The sequence below is a fragment of the Podarcis liolepis genome (genome assembly GCF_965112155.1).
Source record: "Podarcis liolepis genome assembly, chromosome: 12".
In the NCBI taxonomy this organism is placed as follows: domain Eukaryota; kingdom Metazoa; phylum Chordata; class Lepidosauria; order Squamata; family Lacertidae; genus Podarcis; species Podarcis liolepis.
Genome location: NC_139563.1, coordinates 6,999,813 through 7,018,760, shown reverse-complemented (window position 1 = coordinate 7,018,760; position 18,948 = coordinate 6,999,813). Strand labels below are relative to the sequence as shown.

Here is an 18,948-nt window from a genome sequence, read left to right as displayed (position 1 = left end):
TCAAAGTGCAAGTAGATAAATAGGTACCACTCCGGCGGGAAGGTAAACGGTGTTTCCGTGCGCTGCTCTGGTTCGCCAGAAGTGGCTTAGTCATGCTGGCCACATGACCCGGAAGCTGTACGCTGGCTCCCTTGGCCAATAAAGCAAGATGAGTGCCGCAATCCCAGAGTCAGTCACGACTGGACCTAATAGTCAGGGGTCCCTTTACCTTTACCTTACCTATGGTGAAACCCTGTGATTTAGAATACAGTTCAGCTAACAGCATGTCCGGGAAGGTCCCCCAAACTGCTGGGAGTTCTCTACTCCACCTGCTGCACGAATATCGCAGGCACCTTCTTAAGCCTGGGAAAATGTCTGTCCCAGAACCAAGAGTGTTGAGTGTGGCGCATAGCCGCATGGTGCACTTACTTCCCACTGACACCTTTTCACTGTCTAGATCCACCATGTTACAATTAGGTACCCCAGTTATGAATTCTTCACGTGTTCCCTAAGGAAGGTGAAAGACATGCCCACCCTCAGTCAATCTGAACAGCATGGGAAATTCCTTCCTGCTCTCAATTCATTATACAGTCGTACCTCGGGTTAAATACTTAATTCGTTCCGGAGGTCCATTCTTAACCTGAAACTGTTTTTCACCTGAGGTAGCAGTTCGAAAGCACGTCAAAGTGCAAGTAGATAAATAGGTACCTCTCTGGCGGGAAGGTAAAAGGCGTTTCTGTGCGCTGCTCTGGTTCGGCAGAAGCAGCTTAGTCCTGCTGGCCACATAACCCGGAAGCTGTACTGGACCCGGCTCCCTCGGCCAGTAAAGCGAGATGAGCGCCGCAACCCCAGAATCGGCCACAACTGGACCTAACGGTCAGGGGTCCCTTTACCTTTACCATTACCACTTTAGCTAATGGGGCCTCCTGCTGCCGCCACGCCACTGCTGCACGATTTCTGTTCTCATCCTGAAGCAAAGTACTTAACCTGAAGCACTATTTCTGGGTTAGCAGAGTCTGTAACCTGAAGCGCATGTAACCTGAAGCGTATGTAACCCGAGGTACCACTGTAATCCTGGCTGGCATAGAGGATGGGTGGCCTCTGCTTCTGCTAACTGCTGAGTCAAACTGGAGACAAGCTCTGTTGGATGAAGGCTGGTGCCAGGAAATCTCACAAGGCTGAAAAATTCCATATTGGATGATTTTGTCTCCCTGTTCTGGAAGCTCCCAGTCATTCTCAGGTGCTGTGTACTGTGGTCACCCTTCAGAGAGAGCAATCGGATGGGAGAACTGTGTCACCTCTGTCTGCCTGCAGTCATCACCCTCTTCACAGGCACTGTCTGCTACCGTGAAGTCTGTATTGCAGGGATAAATTTGGGGAATAGGGTTGTCTAGTGGCAGGGAGCTCCCCTGGATCTGATTCTACAGGCCTAAACTTAAACAAGTTAATCTAAGCACAAGCCAAATTATCTGTCTCGACTTGAGACCATGGTGGAATCTACACACATCTAAAAGAACGCTGTGAAAATGCTTTTTTAAAAAAGTGTTTTGAAAAAAATACATTGAATTTGGCATAGCTCCCTGCTGCCATCTAGTGTCACATTTGTGTACTGCACTTTACAACACATTGAAAACCTTTTATTTGCAGCTGTAGAGCTGAGTCCCATTAGACGTCAAGCCTGCAGGAGTCTGTCCCTCATTACTGCCCCTTCTCTCTCCTTACCACCCTTCTCCAAAGTTACTTGCAGAAGAGTTTTAGAGAGGTACCCCATTCAAGTTGTAAGAACACACCTGCCATCGGACGCAAAATCCAGAAAACTGAAACACCCAAAAGCTATTGTGTGAGGGAACTACACGAAAGCAATACACAAGAGAGTGAATTGAATGTCAGCTAATATTAGACATTTATTGATATGAATCTGAGGCTCTAACAGCAGAATATGACTTTAATTATGTATGAGGTTTGTCTCATCTCTCAAACTGGTTTCTACTTTATATCCTTCCTTCCATGGGAATATGCAGTCAACCCCCAAAAAAACCTGTTAATCATGTACAAGCAAATGCTCTTTTAATTTCTAGGAAAATACTTTGAAAATAGAAATATAGGGCTCTCCATCATCTTAAAAATGTTTTAAAATAGTGGATAGGACACATCATTCTGCCAAGTTACTTTTTGGTTAATTTTTTTTAAAGAAAATGTAAACTGATGGAGGGGGTTGGGTCAAAACAAATGCAGTTATTCCCTGGAGAAAACTATTGTTCAGTTAGCAAACCATTACTCAGCAAAATAAAACTGCAAGATTAGCATTTCTGCACGTTTTATAGAAATAACACTCTTAGAATTTCTGCATGTAAGATTACAAAAGGCACACTTCTCTTGTTTCTTAATGACAGTTCTCTAGATTTCCACAAGTAGTATCTAAAACAAAAACCTGGCCCTAATAATAAAATAATCTTGCGCAGAGAGGTATTTTCATCTTTAGCAGTGTCTATAACTTTCCAACATAAAATGCATAGTGCAATAGACACTGACATATTCATGTACCTTAATTATATACAGCATAAACCAATGAGGTGTTGTGAAAACTGAAAGTTACAACATGAACGAGGTTCACCGAAGAAAACCACTGAGAAATGTCTAACCTTCTACAGTAGTACACAGGTACTGCACGCAGCTTACAAAAATTAAAACTGGAGTTATAACTACTAAATGAAGCCACAGTGTTCAAGTGCCATTCTTGAGGTGAACATTTATGTGGATTATTTTTTTAAAGCTGTGTTCAGAGATTGTCTTGGTAGGGTGTCCATTTTGGGAATCTCAGGCAGCAAAGTGATGGGCCAAATTATTTCTCCAGTATAAAGTAATTATAAAAGGGCAGTAACTACTGTTAGCCCTCCTCAAATTAGATCCATCGAAGATAACGACCATTTCTATCGTCTACTCTGAGGATAACGTGGTTGGCTACAAGTCAACCCAACATCTTTAAGATGTGCTGAACTGTCTTAGTGTATCTGTAACTTTATTGTTATTTCTTAATATTCATACAACAGGCTTGAGTTGTATGCTTTCAAGCAGCTGTTGCTTCCTTGGTGGAGTTGTAGACCCAAACATCTGGCAGCCACCAACTCAGAGGAAGAAATAACAGCCAGTGTACTAGTTTCATCCTCAGGCTTGGTTCACACTAACTAGGCAGGCTGGATATTGCTATCCCCTGTAACACCACACCTGTATACGAAGGTGTTTTTTTTTTAAATGGATGCAAACTTTGCTCCTTCTTGGCTATTTAGGGGTGCAGGACATGGGAATGGAAGGGAGTGAGGTAATTACTCATGAGCAACCCTTACAGAAAAATTCATTGGGGTTCCCCTTTACAAGTGGAACAAATGTTTGGACTGAGAAGTCATTTCAGATCATTCTCGATGTGCTGTACCCCCAAGATTTAGTCAGCATCCAGCATTTCCCCCCCCCCAGTTGCTTTGTCCAAGGGAGTTGCTACTGAAAATATCTGTGAGTGCCCATTTTGTTTGTCCAGTTGTGTGTGTTTGAGGTTCATAAGGATGGCTCTTGTGGACGAAAAGCATCATTTGAACGAGCCCAAAATATTATGGAATACAAAGGATGCGATCCACCACATTCAGGCTTTGGCCATAGTTGCCACATGAAGAGAGTTTAGTACAACTAGAATAGCAGTCGTTGTCATACTGCAAATACAAAGTTTTGGGCTCCTGATTAGGAGCAAATGAAAATCATGTAAATGCAACCACAACAATGTTGATTATTAAGGATGCTCTATAGATGCAAATTGAATTCTTTATGCAGAATTCACACATGAGAAAATTCATTTAGAGTATTTGACATGTTTAAGTTTGGTTTAGCACTACCTGTGTTAATAAGCTGCCCATTCCTTTCACTGAATAGTATTCTGGGTGCAATGCTGCAAAGGTAAGATTCCTTCCATGCCTCAGAATATATTTGTTTCTTAAATAATGCAGATTGCACAGCCTGAGATCTTAGGCATCCACTCTAGTAACAGGTTAAAAGAAAAGTATATATGCATTCATGACAGTTATCAATCCAATACAGGAGTCTTGGAGAGGGTACACAGCTCTGCCAAAAACTTATGATGCTATATTGGCACTGCAGAGGGCTTATGCTGGCAGTAGAAATGTTGAAGATTAAGGTACAAGCCGCAAACATCTCAAATTGGCTTATGATTTGCACTTAATCGAAATTAGGACCGTGAGTACCACATTAGTCACTGAGATAAAACTGGATTAACAACAAATGCCACTTTAATTAGTTTTCTGATCACATATAATCTTGTTTCCTCTGAATTCAATGTCAAAAACAGCACTGAATTTCTATAGAATCAAGGCTGGACAGTCTTGTCAATTGTACCTATTTAGCTCCACCACGAAGAAAAGAACATAAATTGTACATTCTGAAAGGCATGCGTGGCATCCGTGTTGTCCACACACACAAAGTGAAAGTAAATCGTTTTTTAAAGCACACTTAAATGTGCAGAAGCAGTTTGTGGTCATTACGTTGTTTACTAAAAGTGTCAGCTCAGCTATTTCATGAGAGCCTGGCATATACAAACAGCAACTTGAAACGCGCTTAGATGAAAGGCTTTCCTTTAGTTGCTGCCAAAGAGCAATTATGTAAACTTCCTTCTGTACGAGTTTGGCAGCCCTGTGTTAACATTTGAAAACATAAACGCAAACTTAATTAGTTCTTGTCACTAATTATGCCCTAGGTCTACGCTACCTGCTCCTTATTGCTTCACAATGGAATGGTGTGCTTTTAAAAAAAACCACCACAAGTCAAAGGTTGCATTATATATACTGAACTGACAGAAGTGTTCCCTTTAAGACTAGAAAATCTCCCCATTTAATTGCAATGCACAGTATTTCACTTGAGTTTTCTTCTAGCTTCTTCTTTATTATTCCCATCACAGTTTTCTCCCTAAGGTTCTTGGTGTTGCTTATGGCTGTTGCTTACAGTGAGGTTTATAACTGCTAGAGAAATAGAGTTCACTTCCGCTCAACTTTGGGAGGAGTCTTCCTTCTTGATGCACAGTGTCACGGTTTCTCCGACTGCGCCATAGATGCGGGTTCTTGTGGAAACCTCAGTTTTGAAGCTGGATTGTCCGTTGTCTGCGGACAGCTGGACTTCGGTACAGAATGATGGTGTGGGCTTGAATGCGGCCCCTGTGGCAGAGGCGTGTGGTTGTGGTGTTGCCATTGCTGCTGTGCAGGACTCGCTGACATGGAATGAAATATTCGATGGGCCCCTGGACTGCATTCCGGCCACTCTGGATGCTGACATGAAGACCTCTCCTGGGTGATGCCCTTCAAACTGGCTAAAATAGGTCTGCCTTGGCTTAGAAGCCACTGGCCTGCCTACATTCAATAAGACAGGTTTCCCGATGGTTGGTTTGTTGATTTCGGTCTGGAGCACAGCTATTTCACAAGGTTTGTCTTCTGCAGAGTTAGGATTCGTGCACCTATATGTCTCCCCTTCCTGAGGGACATAGTCTTCAAGGTCCTCCAAAGTTAATGCTTTCCCATTACGAGTCAGGATTTTAAGATCTCGCTTTTTAAGGTCATCCAGCTCCTCCGCTTCCGGTTCATCAATTATAACGTTTTCCTCTGGAAGACCTTCATCTTGCATGGGACCTGAGGTTTCATCCTTGGTAGCATGCTCTTTAAACTCTAGATCTCTGTGTGAATGCAGACAATAATCCTTGTCTACTCCACTTGCCTCAAGTGGTTCATCCACAAAAGTAATCACAGATGGGGTAGCCAACGAGTCAGCCTTACTAAGAGATTCTTGAGGGCAACTCTTTCCTTCCAACCTATCACGAGAAGTTTCATTTTCATCGCTGATTATTGCTTCTTTGTAGTCATCTCCAGACATTTCAGCATCTTGGGGCAGGGAAGACTTTTCCTGCTCCACTAGTTTGTTGTTTGAGTTATTTCTGTTTGGGTCATCTTCAGGAGAACGCCTGGGTCTTGGGCCAGACAGACTATAGCCTGACACTGACTCATCTTTATCCGATCTTGCAGGAGATGCCCCTCTTTTCCTTGTGGTTTGGGTGGGCTTCTTCACATTGAACTCAATTATTTCCTCTACTTCAACCCATTTGGGCTTCTGTTCCTCCACAGTGGTTTCTACGACGATACCTCTGACTGCCGCTCCTTGCCTCTCGTCTGGCTCTGTCACAAAGAGTGTAGGAATGGCTGGTCTTTGCATAACCTCTGGGTCTTGCCTATGGACAGGCTGCCTAATCTTGGTCACAAAAATGGGCTCGGGTGTCGAGTACTCCGATCTTGGAGAGCGAGGAGAATACCCTGAGGATGGGCGGGCAGGAGATAGTCTTCGCTTTACCCTTGGGGTCTTCACCACTGTTGTTATAGTTTCCTCTCTGATGATGAAAAGTTTGAAAATTGTGTTTGTGTGTGCAGCGACATGCTCCCTGCCCGCATCCCACCCTTTTAGGAGGCACACTTCGTCGCATGCGAACACCGAAGAGGTGAGGGAAGCACAGCAGTGTTAGTTTTGTGAGCTTTTCAGCGATGTGTGGGTTCTACTGTTTGAAAGTGGCCATGCACACCCTGCAAATCCACCTCATATTCAGAAACAGAATCTCTAGTCAACCAGAACATTATCCAGTGTCCTTCTGGTTTTGTACTTTTCTTGAAGGTACACAAATGTCCCAATCCATATCAGGTTTTAGTTGACTATACAGAAACAGTGGCTTTCAAACACTGTCATTCCTCAAATATTAGATAGGTAGCCGTGTTGGTCTGCCATAGTCAAAATAAAAAGATCTGAAGAAGTGTGCATGCACACGAAAGCTCATACCAAGAACTAACTTAGTTGGTCTTTAAGGTGCTACTGGAAGGAATTTTTTTATTTATTCCTCAAATATATTGAACATGTTGCTATTCCAACCCCCTCACTCCTCCCATGTTTTAAAATGGAAAAAAAAAATTAATTAACTTATTGTGACCCTAAGTTACTAGTGGCCCACTAGAATAAACAGTGTTAAGTACTCTGAATGTAATATAAACAGCTGATAGCAGAGTTGCTTCATTTATAATTATCTTTGCTCATAAAGTATTACTTCCAAAAGCAAACATGAGGTTTAAATTACTCCAAGGTGTAATTTAATAACGATGCATCCTTTTAGTTAATTGGTTTTGATGTTACTTAAGAAGGTTGCATTTGTATGTGCAGGCAAGCAAGCAAGACTGTGCAACATCCATCAGTTAGAATACAACATCAAGGAATTAAAGTAAAGCCAAGTATTACAAAAGAGATGGGTGTTGTGTCCAGGAGACTGAAGCATATGCAAGATGTGTTTTATATGACATTTAAATACAAGGAAGAGTTTCAACAACCCTTTCCAACTAGCATGTTCAGACCTTGGAGTTCATATGGTAGAACTAAAATTATTTGAGAGCAGTCTGAACAGCAGAATCTGTTGGGATAAAGAGAAGAGATCCCTTCTCCTTCATGAGATCCTTGTGTACCAGAGAGAACATGAAGTAGAGCTTAATAAGGGGGCTGTTGTATTCAGTTTCTGCACCTTTGTTTTCACCAGTGCGGGGCATGAAGTGGCACAAAGCTCTTTCCACAGTTGGCTAGAGTGTGGTCTGATAACACCAAGGTTGCAGGTATGATCTCTGTATGGGACAGCTGCATATTCTGCATTGCAGGGGGGGGGGTGGACTAGGCAATCCTCAGGGCGCCTTCCAATTCTACAATTCTAAGGGGAATATATAAGCTTGTAATGAAGCGACTGAGCCAGCGCTACCCGTTTTGCCATAGTGTGCTAGCAGGGAATGAAACTTCCAAGAGTGCAGCTGGCCCCATCAATGGACTAACACACTCCTTCTCCCCTTCATCGTAATTCACGGTGACCTCTGTGGCATTCCCAAGTAGGTAATCTTGACTGGTTACATGGCTAGGGAATTTCACTGTGCTGGCTATGCGGTCCTTTGGTTACCTGCCATCACACAACCAACAGCAAGATTTATAAATGATGTTGACGTAGCCGCTAGCATAGGCAGGTGTGGAAAAGGTAACTGGAAGGGGGAAATTTAGGAAACACGTTCAGAGTCCTTCTATTGTGCTGAATCTTCACTGTCCCCCAGTTCTGGTACAGTACCAACATGAAGCAGTTGTGTGCCAAGAACAAAAACCAGGTTACATTGCCAAATTTTACTAAATCCTTCATTTGAAAAACCCAAACCAACCCAAAAATTATTTTGGTAGATTTAATAGTGGAGGGTGCGAACGAGGAAGAAATATTGCAAGTTAAATGGCATGTTAGTACGCTTTAGCACATTGTTTGAAGTAGTAGTGTTCAGAGATGGATTCCTGATGTTCCTAATGGGTTGGTTTTGGCTTGATGGAACTCCAGTTGACTTGCAAACGGAACGTATCACAGAAAGAGTTAGACAAAAGCTATGCCTATGCGCTACTGCTGTTGGCTCCTGCAGTGAGGGATAGGCTACAGGTTTGTTTTGCTCACCCATAAAACCTATTGCTTCCTTTTCTCATAACACAAAAATACCACAAGATCTGATGGGATGGGAAAGGATCACACTTGCATGGCCAATAAACACAGGCATGTTATTGGGACATGCAGAGGCAGCACATCACAACACGAATGTTAAAAAATATCAGCACTTACATGATGATGGTTTTCTTGGGTACTTTAGTCTCTTGCTCAGTGACTACAAAGAAAACAGTATGAACAGCATGGGGTTAAAGAAAGGCAAAAAGCTGAAAAGATTACATTAACTTTGTTAAGTGAATCAAGGAGGAAAAAAACTTGATTGGAAAGAATAATAATTTAGGTAAAAAGAAAAAACCAAAAACAACATACACCATCCCATCACTGATTTCTGTGGTTATTTGAAGTGTTATTTCTAGTATCCCTAATCGTTACTGGTTCTGAGAACCAGATCCACAAATCACTTAAATTGGCAACGCACTTTACACTTTAAAAACTGGCTTAACTCATTGGAAACCAGTGGGGACAACATCCTGTGCATTGTTGGCGTGCCATGCCAATTGATGGAGCCCAATACACTACGCGTAAGCAGGTGATCTAATGTGGTATGCAAAATATAGTTGCTAGTTCCTATTCCCCACCCCACTCCACTCCTACAACCCATGCTGGTGGTTTTCTCATTTCTAATGTCGGTCCTTCTGTGGACAAAGCATGGGGTGGGGGTGGGGATGGGAAGAAACACAAGGAGACAAGGCGGTTGGCCTTAGATTGGAGGATGAACAATGCTACAGGTTAAATTTGGGCTTATGCACACTTAGCTTTCCTCCGTGCTTTCCAGGCATAGTCTGTGCTTTAAAGCTCAGTCGTAGCACATGAGATTCTTAATCATGGGTTAGAGCCCCACGTTGGGCAAAAGATTCCTGCATCGCAGGGGGTTGGACTAAATGCCCTTTGTGGTCCCTTCCAACTTTGCAATTGAATGTCTGAGTGCTTTTCTTTCTTTTTGTGCCCCAAGAGCTTTCCCCTCAAAAACCTGCTCTATAAGCTGAATTGGAGCAAACACCAATCCGCAGAAAACCCGAACTGCCATTTGTTGCGCTTCTGTTTTAAAGAGCAGGTTTTTGTGGGGAAAGCTCTGGGGCATTAAAAAGGGGGGAACTTGGGACACAGAGCTTAAAGCACAGACCTGTGCCTGGGAAGAACGGGACAAAAGTATAGTGTGCATAAGCCCTTATTCAATGTATATGCAAGTGCAGCGATTTAACTGATTTGTGGATCACAACCTAAAACTCCTTAACCAGTTAACAGTTTTGGTTGGCAGTGAATGTATGGTGGTTTATTGATTTAGCACATTTATATCCCATGTTTCTTCCACACTGGAACTCAAGGTGGCATAGGCAGGGCTCATAAGTGCCCCCATTCAGGCATTGACCAGACCTAGACCTCCTTAACTGCATCATGGTTGCTGCATCATGTGCCTTCAGAACATGCACAAGTAATTTTAATTTCAGTCTTTCCCCATATTGTTCTGAGTCTTTCCTTCTTTTTTGTATTTTGAATTGGGGCAAGGAAATAAGATTAAAACCCTTACACAACATCTCATTTTGAATAAGAGAAAGGGAACTTATTGCGTAGCTTAAAGGATGAGGGTAATTTTATTACTGAAGGGTGAGCTCCTAAAATCATTTACACAGAAGTAAGGCCACAGGGACGTGGGTGGCACCGTGGGTTAAACCACAGAGCCTAGGACTTGCCAATCAGAAGGTCGGTGGTTCGAATCCCCGCAACGGGGTGAGCTCCTGTTGCTCGGTCCCTGCTTCTGCCAACCTAGCAGTTTGAAAGCACGTCAAAGTGCAAGTAGATAGATAGGTACTGCTCCAGCGGGAATGTAAACGGCATTTCCGTGCGCTGCTCTGGTTCACCAGAAGCAGCTTAGTCATGCTGGCCACATGACCCAGAAGCTGTACGCCAGCTCCCTCGGCCAATAAAGCAAGATGAGTGCCGCAACCCCAGAGTCGGTCACAACTGGACCTAATGGTCAGGGGTCCCTTTACCTTTAAGGGCACAGAATTGCCACAGGGGGAGTTACAGATCACAAGCAAAAGCCTTTCAACAAAAAGGAGGAATGCATAAGAAAATAAGTCCAAGATAATGGGGGGGGGGGTTTCGGGGGGGGAGAGATTGGTTTTTTAAGCAGAAACTCAAAACGAATCTCTTTCTCTGCAGGTAAAATGTATTCATTGGTGGGGGTAGGATGACTTTTCTCCACACACACAATCCTATCTGCAGGTCAAAATAAAATTTACTGCTCTAGCAGAACTTTAAAAATGTCAAAACCAAAACCACTTTTTATTTTAGCTGAAAGGTAGAAAGGGGAATATGTTTTAAATGCAGGTATGTCATTTTCTCTCTCTCTCTCTTTTTAAAAAGGTGAATTTTTAACTTACTTCTGTCTATATACTGGCTTTTTCTTAAGAAACAAATGTGTACAATGTCTTTGAAGCAGGAATTAAGCAAAGCAGAAACACCACATCAAAGGATTTAATGAGTTAGTAAGCTCTGTAGGGTTATTAAGTTTCTCAATTTGTTTTAAATAACCCACTCAGGGTATTTATCATGTTACCCCATTCCTATATTTGCAAAGCACATGTACACACATTGCCATAATAGGTGTCTCCAACACAGAACTGCTGAGCACAGGCAGATCTGTGTGCCAAAGAGGCAAATTCAAGACATTTGTACGTGTCTTTGCAAAGACAGGGATTTGGGGTGGAATTTGTTGTATGCTTTTAAAGCATAAGACAATAAACAGCTATGCACATAGTTTTAGGCAAACTTCCAGATGTTAGAAATGAGCACCCAGAATTAGGTGAAATTTAAGCACGTTGGTGTTTCACATTGTGTGAATTCAGCAGACATACCGCAAGATGGGAAACTGTTGATTGAGCATGACTAGGGACAAAGCCCATGTGGCAACTTTAACTTTGATCTTGGCCGCCAATATAATCAACAATGGATTATTCAGGCCCTCTCTAGTTTGATCTGCATTTAATGTGATTAAATGGTACCAGCATTACTCCTGGAGATACAATATGACTGACCCAATCCTATTTTCAGAAAGAAAAACAGGAAATTAACACCAAGAAGCCAACGTTCTCTTCTAGGGTTTTCCGAACTACCTTCAAATGTTTGGTTGTGATATTGCGGCAACATTTAGCTTTGCAAAGCAGAAGATCCTGATAAGCGCATTAAGAGCTGTTAGGTGTGAAGGCTAGCCCCCGGAATCAATATTACAGGCTTTCCTTGTTAAAATGTTAAGCCAGCTAATTCACACAATGTAGGGGATACAATGGATGTGTATGAAGAAAAATAAAACTCTCAGAATTCTTTGAGCTGCACAGAAGTTTGTTTTCAAACAGACTTTATTATATATCCTCTGGATGACCTAGAGAAACAAAATGTCAGCTCCATTGTACATTCCACCAGTTTGTTACGCCAAGAGAACTAAAAGAATTGTGATTTCTGTTTTGAATAGGTGACAAATAATATACTTTTAGGCATAAACTTCCAAATTAATTCAACTGTTGGGTATTAGCCGAGGGATAGAAAACATTTTCCAATATGCATAATATGAAATTTACAATAATTTATATTTTAAAGGATAGTCATAGCTGAAAAAGTAAGGTAAGTTATGCCTCCAGGAAACAATCTTTCAATTCATTTATCCGTTTACAATGAATCAACAACTTTGAAGACCGGCACTGTTAAAATAGTCAAACTCCAAAAGCCTGTTATTTTAAACATCCTGATCAACAGAAAATCTAAACAGATCCTTATGCATTTGTATTTTGAAAACAACCACTACCATGGTCACTAAAACAACAAATTAACCGTCAGGAATTGCAACCAAAAGCTCCAATCCTTGCATCTGGATAAATAACTGACACATATGTTATAACAGTATCTGCAGTTCTGGATAGACCACAGGAAAATGCGTTCAGAATTAACTGTGTGGGAAGGCAAAGTGTGATCACCTTAACCAACCTTCCTTTAAAGAGCCACCAAAATATATCTAACGATCAACGTCTGCCAATACGCTTATGAAGAACCAATTAAAGAACAACCAGTACTAAGAAGAACCACAGAGCTAGTGAGATGAGACAAAAACAAAGCTTTCCATTGTAATAACGAAGTAGTTACATTTCCTTGCCAAGTGAAAACCACAGTGTGTTTCTAGAGTTTATTCGGACAACCAGTCAAAGCATGTTGCGACTGTACTTTAGCCTTCGCAGGGTAGACCTGTAAGTTCTGATCCAAAGGTTATCATGCAATATACAGATGGCATGCAGAGGGTGGGTGCAGCCTTGCTGCAGAGGGAATTGCATGCTGCGTTTTTTGAAATCAGGACAGATGCGAGCTGGCAAGCACACATCATACAACTAAAAAAAAAGATTAAAAAACAAAATAATCACAAAATGGCAAGGCATTCTTCTATGGAAAGGGGGGAGATCTGCTGTTCATAGGTACTTTTTAACAGGCTACAAATTCTACATTTTGGAGAAAAGGCAGCCATGAAGCTCTGGTCTAGAATGTGTTCCTGACGAAAAGCACATTCAGGGACACCATAGGAGCCATACAGATGGATGGTGTCAGGGAACTGCCATCAGAGGCGAGAGGAGAGGTAAGACGCTCCAATGACGCAGGGGAGGGAACTAGCAAGGAGAGAGAGAGACCTTCCGCTGGGGAAGGAAATCCCGGGGACACCAGGGAGAAAGGGGAGGCTGAGAGTACTGCGGAGAGGAGGCTCCGAGACTCTTCCAGTGAAATCAGCGGAAAGAGCACTGGACCTCCGCTTGGCACGCCCACGCTGCGCAGAAGGCTTCCGCGCAGAGAATCTAGGAGGAGACTGGGCGTCAAAGAATTTCTATGTTGGAAGAAATTTAGGAGACACCTACTCACGGATTCTGCCAGTGACTAAGACAGTCGCGTTGTAAGGGCTGTCAAACCAGGGAAAGTTTCAGCTATACGACTAGCTTGGAGAAGTTTGCAGTTTACGCACAAGCAACCCCAATTCCCATTACAGATGGCTTTCAGAAAAGTCCTGTGGGGTCCTGATCCCGGTCAGGAACATGTTCTGGATTGGGACATTGCAACGAATTCCCTGCCCTGTAATACTTGCTGTGGAAAGCCAGCCCAACCTGGCAAGTGAGCAAAGGTCTGCTGAGAATTCTGAAGTCTCCTCCACCAAGAGGCAGAGAAAGCTGGACAGAAATCACAGAGAGAGTATAGAGGAGTTTCTGAGCACTCCAGTCTGCTAGCAATGGTGGTGGCCCAAGAGGAAGAAGAAGCTTCTTTGGAAGGTCAGCGGAGGTCATATGCTGCTCTCAACCTAATCGGTGCTCTTGCAGGTCTTCAGCAGTGGCTCTCACTACATAGGCCCACTAAGCTTGCAGATACGGAGCCCTAGTCCCCAGTGTAAAATGTTATTGCAGCCATGAGGTGGTCCTAGGCAAGCTATTCTCCTCCAGAGGGAGCCTAATCAGTAATATGGGGACAATACAGAGGTATCTTGGACGCGGGTGGTGCTGTGGGTTAAACCACAGAGCCTAGGACTTGCCGATCAGAAGGTCGGTGGTTTGAATCCCCGCGACGGGGTGAGCTCCCATTGCTCGGTCCCTGCTCCTGCCAACCTAGCAGTTTGAAAGCACGCCAAAGTGCAAGTAGATAAATAGGCACCGCTCTGGCGGGAAGATAAACGGCATTTCGGTGGGCTGCTTTGGTTCGCCAGAAGCGGCTTAGTCATGCTGGCCACATGACCCGGAAGCTGTACGCCGGCTCCCTCGGCCAATAAAGCGAGATGAGCACCTCAACCCCAGAGTCGGCCACGACTGGACCTAATGGTCAGGGGTCCCTTTACCTTTTTACAGAGGTATCTTATGGGGTGCACCACTGCCACCACCACCGAGAGGTGTTCTGGTGCAGTGTTGCTACTCATCTTCCCCACACTCGGGCAGAGAAGCCAAGGGGGGGGGGCAACACTTTGCAAGAGCATCCCGGCTCCTGCTGAATTCTGCAAGAACCAGATTGTGGCAGCAGCAGAAGTGAAGCACAGTGGGCAGGGCAGGAATTCCCATTTTGCCTCAGGTGGTGAATCAGGGTGGGCTTTTGAAAATTCACTTCAGATATGAGAACTGAGCCAAACCTCTCACAAGGAACATGGCACATTAACGGATGGATATTACAGTCATTCCTTATTTGCTAAGTTGGCGCACGTTGACTGCGCTTGAGGACACGTTCGTATTGTGGAGCGTAGTTTGGTGGAGCAAGAGTTTTCATTCTTGCTTTACCAGCTGGATGAACAAGTTTCTGCCACTTTGCATTGCTTTTTAATTTTGCCTCCTGTTATTTTTTGCACCGGTTTTAAACAGGCTTTTCGCTGTTTTTATTATATGTTGAACATCACCTTAGGAATATATCAAAGGCAGCAGCAACAACAACAGCTCATCCAGGGGAGAGTCACATATCTCAATCATGTACGACAGAAATTGAATAAGATTCTCTAGGATGTACTATACATAGTTAATAAGAATGATGTCAGTGACAATGTACTGGGCCGATGGTGACATGATTTCAACTCGAGGTAGCCAAAGCTATTCCCTCCAGATGTTGCTGGACTTCCAGCTTCCATAATCTCTGACCATTGGTCAAGCTAGCTAAGGCTGATGGGAGTTGTATTTCAGCAACCTCTGGAGGCTGCTATTTTGGCCACCCTGTTCTGTTGACTTTCCTCAGTGGTTCTTACACAGCAATCTACCTTCAGAGCTGACACACCATAGATTCCGAGCTAAATCTGTCACTTTCCCCTGTTCCCACCTCAAACAGCCCTCTGTGCTCATTGCGCAGAGCAACAACAAGGTGAAATGCTTCACAAAGAACAGTTATGCTATCAAGAAAATCTGTGCACTCAGGCAAGTAATATGAACATATCCGCTTCTGAGGTAAGACAGTACAGTGGTGCCCCGCAAGACGAATGCCTCGCAAAATGGAAAACTCGCTAGATGAAAGAGTTTTCCGTTTTGGAGGTGCTTCGCAAAACAAATCTCCTATGGGCTTGCTTCGCAAGACGACAATGTCTTGCGAGTTCCTGCTGGGTTTTTTTCCCCTTCCCCCCTTTTTCTAAGCCGCTAAGCCGCTTATCAGCTGATCCGATCAGCAGATAAGCCGCTAAAAGCCGCTAATAGCACTAATAGCGCTAAGCCGCTTATCAGCTGATCCGATCAGCAGATAAGCCTCTAAAAGCCTCTAAAAGCCACTAAAGGCCTCTAAAAGCCGCTAATAGCGCTAATCCGCTAATCCTTCAATGGGCTTGCTTCGTAAGACGAAAAAAACCGCTAGACGAAGAGAATCACAGAACGGATTCTTTTCGTCTTGCGAGGCACCACTGTACATTCATTCAGTACTTCCGAGCATGACTTCATGGCAACAGGGATTTAATGGCATTATCACAGAGCTGAAAAACAAACAAACCCAGCCATACCTTCAATTGTAATGGCTTGATCCGGCCTCCTCTCCTGAGCCAGTGCTGCTGCACTCTGGTGGTAAAGCTGAGCACCGCTCTTTGCTGTCCCTAATCTGTTTACCAACTAAAGGAAAGTGTGCAAGATCAGTTAGAATGCGTGAGAATTTCTGGATAAAGAAGCTAAACTAACTCATGTGTGTCAGGGTGCCATATTACCAAAATCCATCCCTGGGGGTGGATAGATTAGGGCCATGGAATTGGAAGAAGAGGTTTAAACTCCTTTTCCCTGTCCTATATTTTGATGTACGGGACTTGTATGTTTTCCTTAACAGAGCACACATTTTAATTGGGAATAATAGAATTGGGGGGGGGGGGAGACAAAACAAACAAAAAAGTTCCTGCAGTGTTACAATCTCGTCCAACCCCCCAGGTGACTTAACTTTTTTAAAAAATGAAAGAAATCAGATTAGGCATCTCCCAATGGATCTTTAATTTTGGCCCTAAATCCCACTGACTTCAGTGTGGCTCACTCCCAAATAAGTCTACAGAAGATCATTTTTTACCCGTGCCATCTGAATTAAATTCCTGCATTGCAACAATAATGCAAACAAATTCAGAAAGCTATGAGATGCTCACCTCACATTCATAAAAGCCCACGTCATCCTTACAGGCATTTTTGATTACAAGAACTATGACGCCACTCCGGGGTTCACTAAAGCTTTGGTGTTTATTTGGGTCTGTCAACAGATCTCCATTTTTATACCACCTGTTGGGGAAAGATTGAGAGCTAGTAGACCATAATAAGACATCAGATGACATCCCAGAAGTAGAGGTGTCAGGGAATTCCATTGGAAGTAGGAGCCGAAATTCCTACAACCGACATGCTCATTAGAGGCCAGAAATGGAAATCACACCATGAATTGCAGAGAAGGAACTGAATGTGGTTTCCTTCCTTACCTTATCTGTGGATAAGGTGCTCCTTCAATGGTGCATGTAAACTGCGCATCTTCGCCATCAGCATAGTATGCGTGCTTAACCTTGTTTACAAACCGAGGAGGCACTAGAAAGAAAAAAGAAACCCAATGAAGTCTGAAACTACATGATGGAAGGCATGGACTGGGTGTCCTGCATTTCTTCATGAAGCCTAGCCAATCACAGGCAGCCATGGCTACACGGGTTTAGACTAAAAGTGCAATCTGTCTACTCAGAAGTAAACCGCATGAACTCAGCAGGGCTTGCTCCCATGTAAATGGGGTTAGCACCGCTGCCAAATTTGGGAGAACATGGTTTTCAAATGTCAAAAACCTCAAAAGCTTCACTGCCAGGGGAAAATAATGTTAGCATTCTGGTGCCATGATGCTAAAAGCATGTGCTTGAGTAAAGTTCCCTTTATCAAAGGGGGAGGGAGAGAGAGAGAGAGAGAGAGAGAGGATATAAGAGAAAAGGCAGTTTCTCAGAAAACCTGATCCCGAAGGCACATACTGAGTTAGGAACAGGTGGGTTTAAATTAGTTAAGAACACTGAAGTTAAGAACGAGTTAAGAACACTGTCTGTGTTGAGAATGATTGGAAGACTCGTTTTGTCAGAAGTCTTTTTTATTTAAGTGTTTATTTAAATATTAATTAGGAAGATTAAATTTTTTTATGCACGTAAATCTGCTTTTTCTTCTTTCTTTTTTCTGTATTTTCTTCTTTTCTTTTTTCTGTATTTTCTTCTTTTCTTTTTTCTTTAATTTTCTTTTTGTCATATGAGATTGTAAATTCTTTTTATATGTGTGTAATTTAAATTAATAAAGATTATTTTAAAAAACCACTGTCTGTCTATCTATCTATCTATCTATCTATCTATCTATCTATCTATCTGTCTATCTATCTATCTACCTATCTACCTATCTATGAAAAGCTGTGGTCCATAGCTCAGCTCATCCATGGTACAACCCTGGTTACTGAGGAAAGACCTTAACCACACATCCTGGTTCGGACAACATGCTAAGATGAAACTTGGCTTAGCACAGAGTGATATGAGAGCAAAAAGAACCAGCCAGGAGCAAAGCAGCTGTAAGCTCCACTCTGGGAACCCACACCTTCCTGCGAAGACTAAGGTTTGCTTTCATGTGCCATGGAAACCAAGCCAAAGAGCAAAGCCAATGGGAGATCCATGGGTAAAGGTAATAAGGCAAATGTAATAAGTAAGCACAACAACATCTCTCTGAAGCTCTGTGGTTTAGTGTGTGGTGCTCAGCAGGCAGGCGTTTAGTCCTATTGGACACTGAAATAACTTTTACCTTGGACAAGGATCTTTCCCAGGGTGCTGGCGTTGCCAGCTGGGCTTGCAGCAAAACACATGTATTGCCCTGAGTCAACACCCGTCAGGTTGTCAAGGATCAATGTGCAGGAGCCGTCAGGATCTTCAATGATGATGTGATGGGGATCCACCTCCACAGGTTTGCCGTCTTCAAAATTAAGCAAAGAAAATGGCCTTCAGCAAGCATAGTTGCTGCATTTAGGGTAATTAATAATAATAATAATAATAATAATAATAATAATAATAATAATAATAATAATAATAATTTATTATTTATACGCCGCCCATCTGGCTGAGTTTCCCCAGCCACTCTGGGCGGCTTCCAATCAAATGTTAAAAACAATACAGCATCAAGTATTAAAAACTTCCCTAAACAGGGCTGCCTTCAGATGTCTTTTAAAGAGAAGACAGCTGCTTATTTCCTTCACATTTGAAGGGCAGGCGCATTCCACAGGGCAGGCGCCACTACCGAGAAGGCCCTCTGTCTGGTTCCCTGTAACCTCACTTCTTGCAATGAGAGAACCATCAGAAGGCCCTCGGCGCTGGACCTCAGTGTCAGGGCTGAATGATGGGAGTGGAGACGCTCCTTCAGGTATACAGGACTGAGGTCGTTTAGGGC

At 43.1% G+C, this 18,948-nt stretch overlaps 1 protein-coding gene across 50 annotated transcripts in view; it reads right to left on the bottom strand.

Annotated features, from left to right (window-relative positions):
- OBSCN (obscurin, cytoskeletal calmodulin and titin-interacting RhoGEF) overlaps window positions 1-18,948 on the bottom strand; it is a 281,685-nt gene that overhangs the window by 63,459 nt on the left and 199,278 nt on the right. For 48 of the 50 annotated variants that reach the window (XM_083466412.1, XM_083466407.1, XM_083466411.1 and 45 more), the window contains 4 exons: window positions 18,310-18,477; window positions 16,983-17,085; window positions 16,662-16,791; window positions 16,044-16,149 (listed from right to left, as the gene is read on the bottom strand). In XM_083466412.1, coding sequence (XP_083322538.1) covers window positions 16,044-16,149; window positions 16,662-16,791; window positions 16,983-17,085; window positions 18,310-18,477 — 507 coding nt within the window. Of the gene's footprint in view, window positions 1-1,860; window positions 6,407-8,683; window positions 8,727-16,043; window positions 16,150-16,661; window positions 16,792-16,982; window positions 17,086-18,309; window positions 18,478-18,948 lie in introns of those variants that run through there. The other 2 variants (XM_083466444.1, XM_083466446.1) reach the window with 1 other exon arrangement.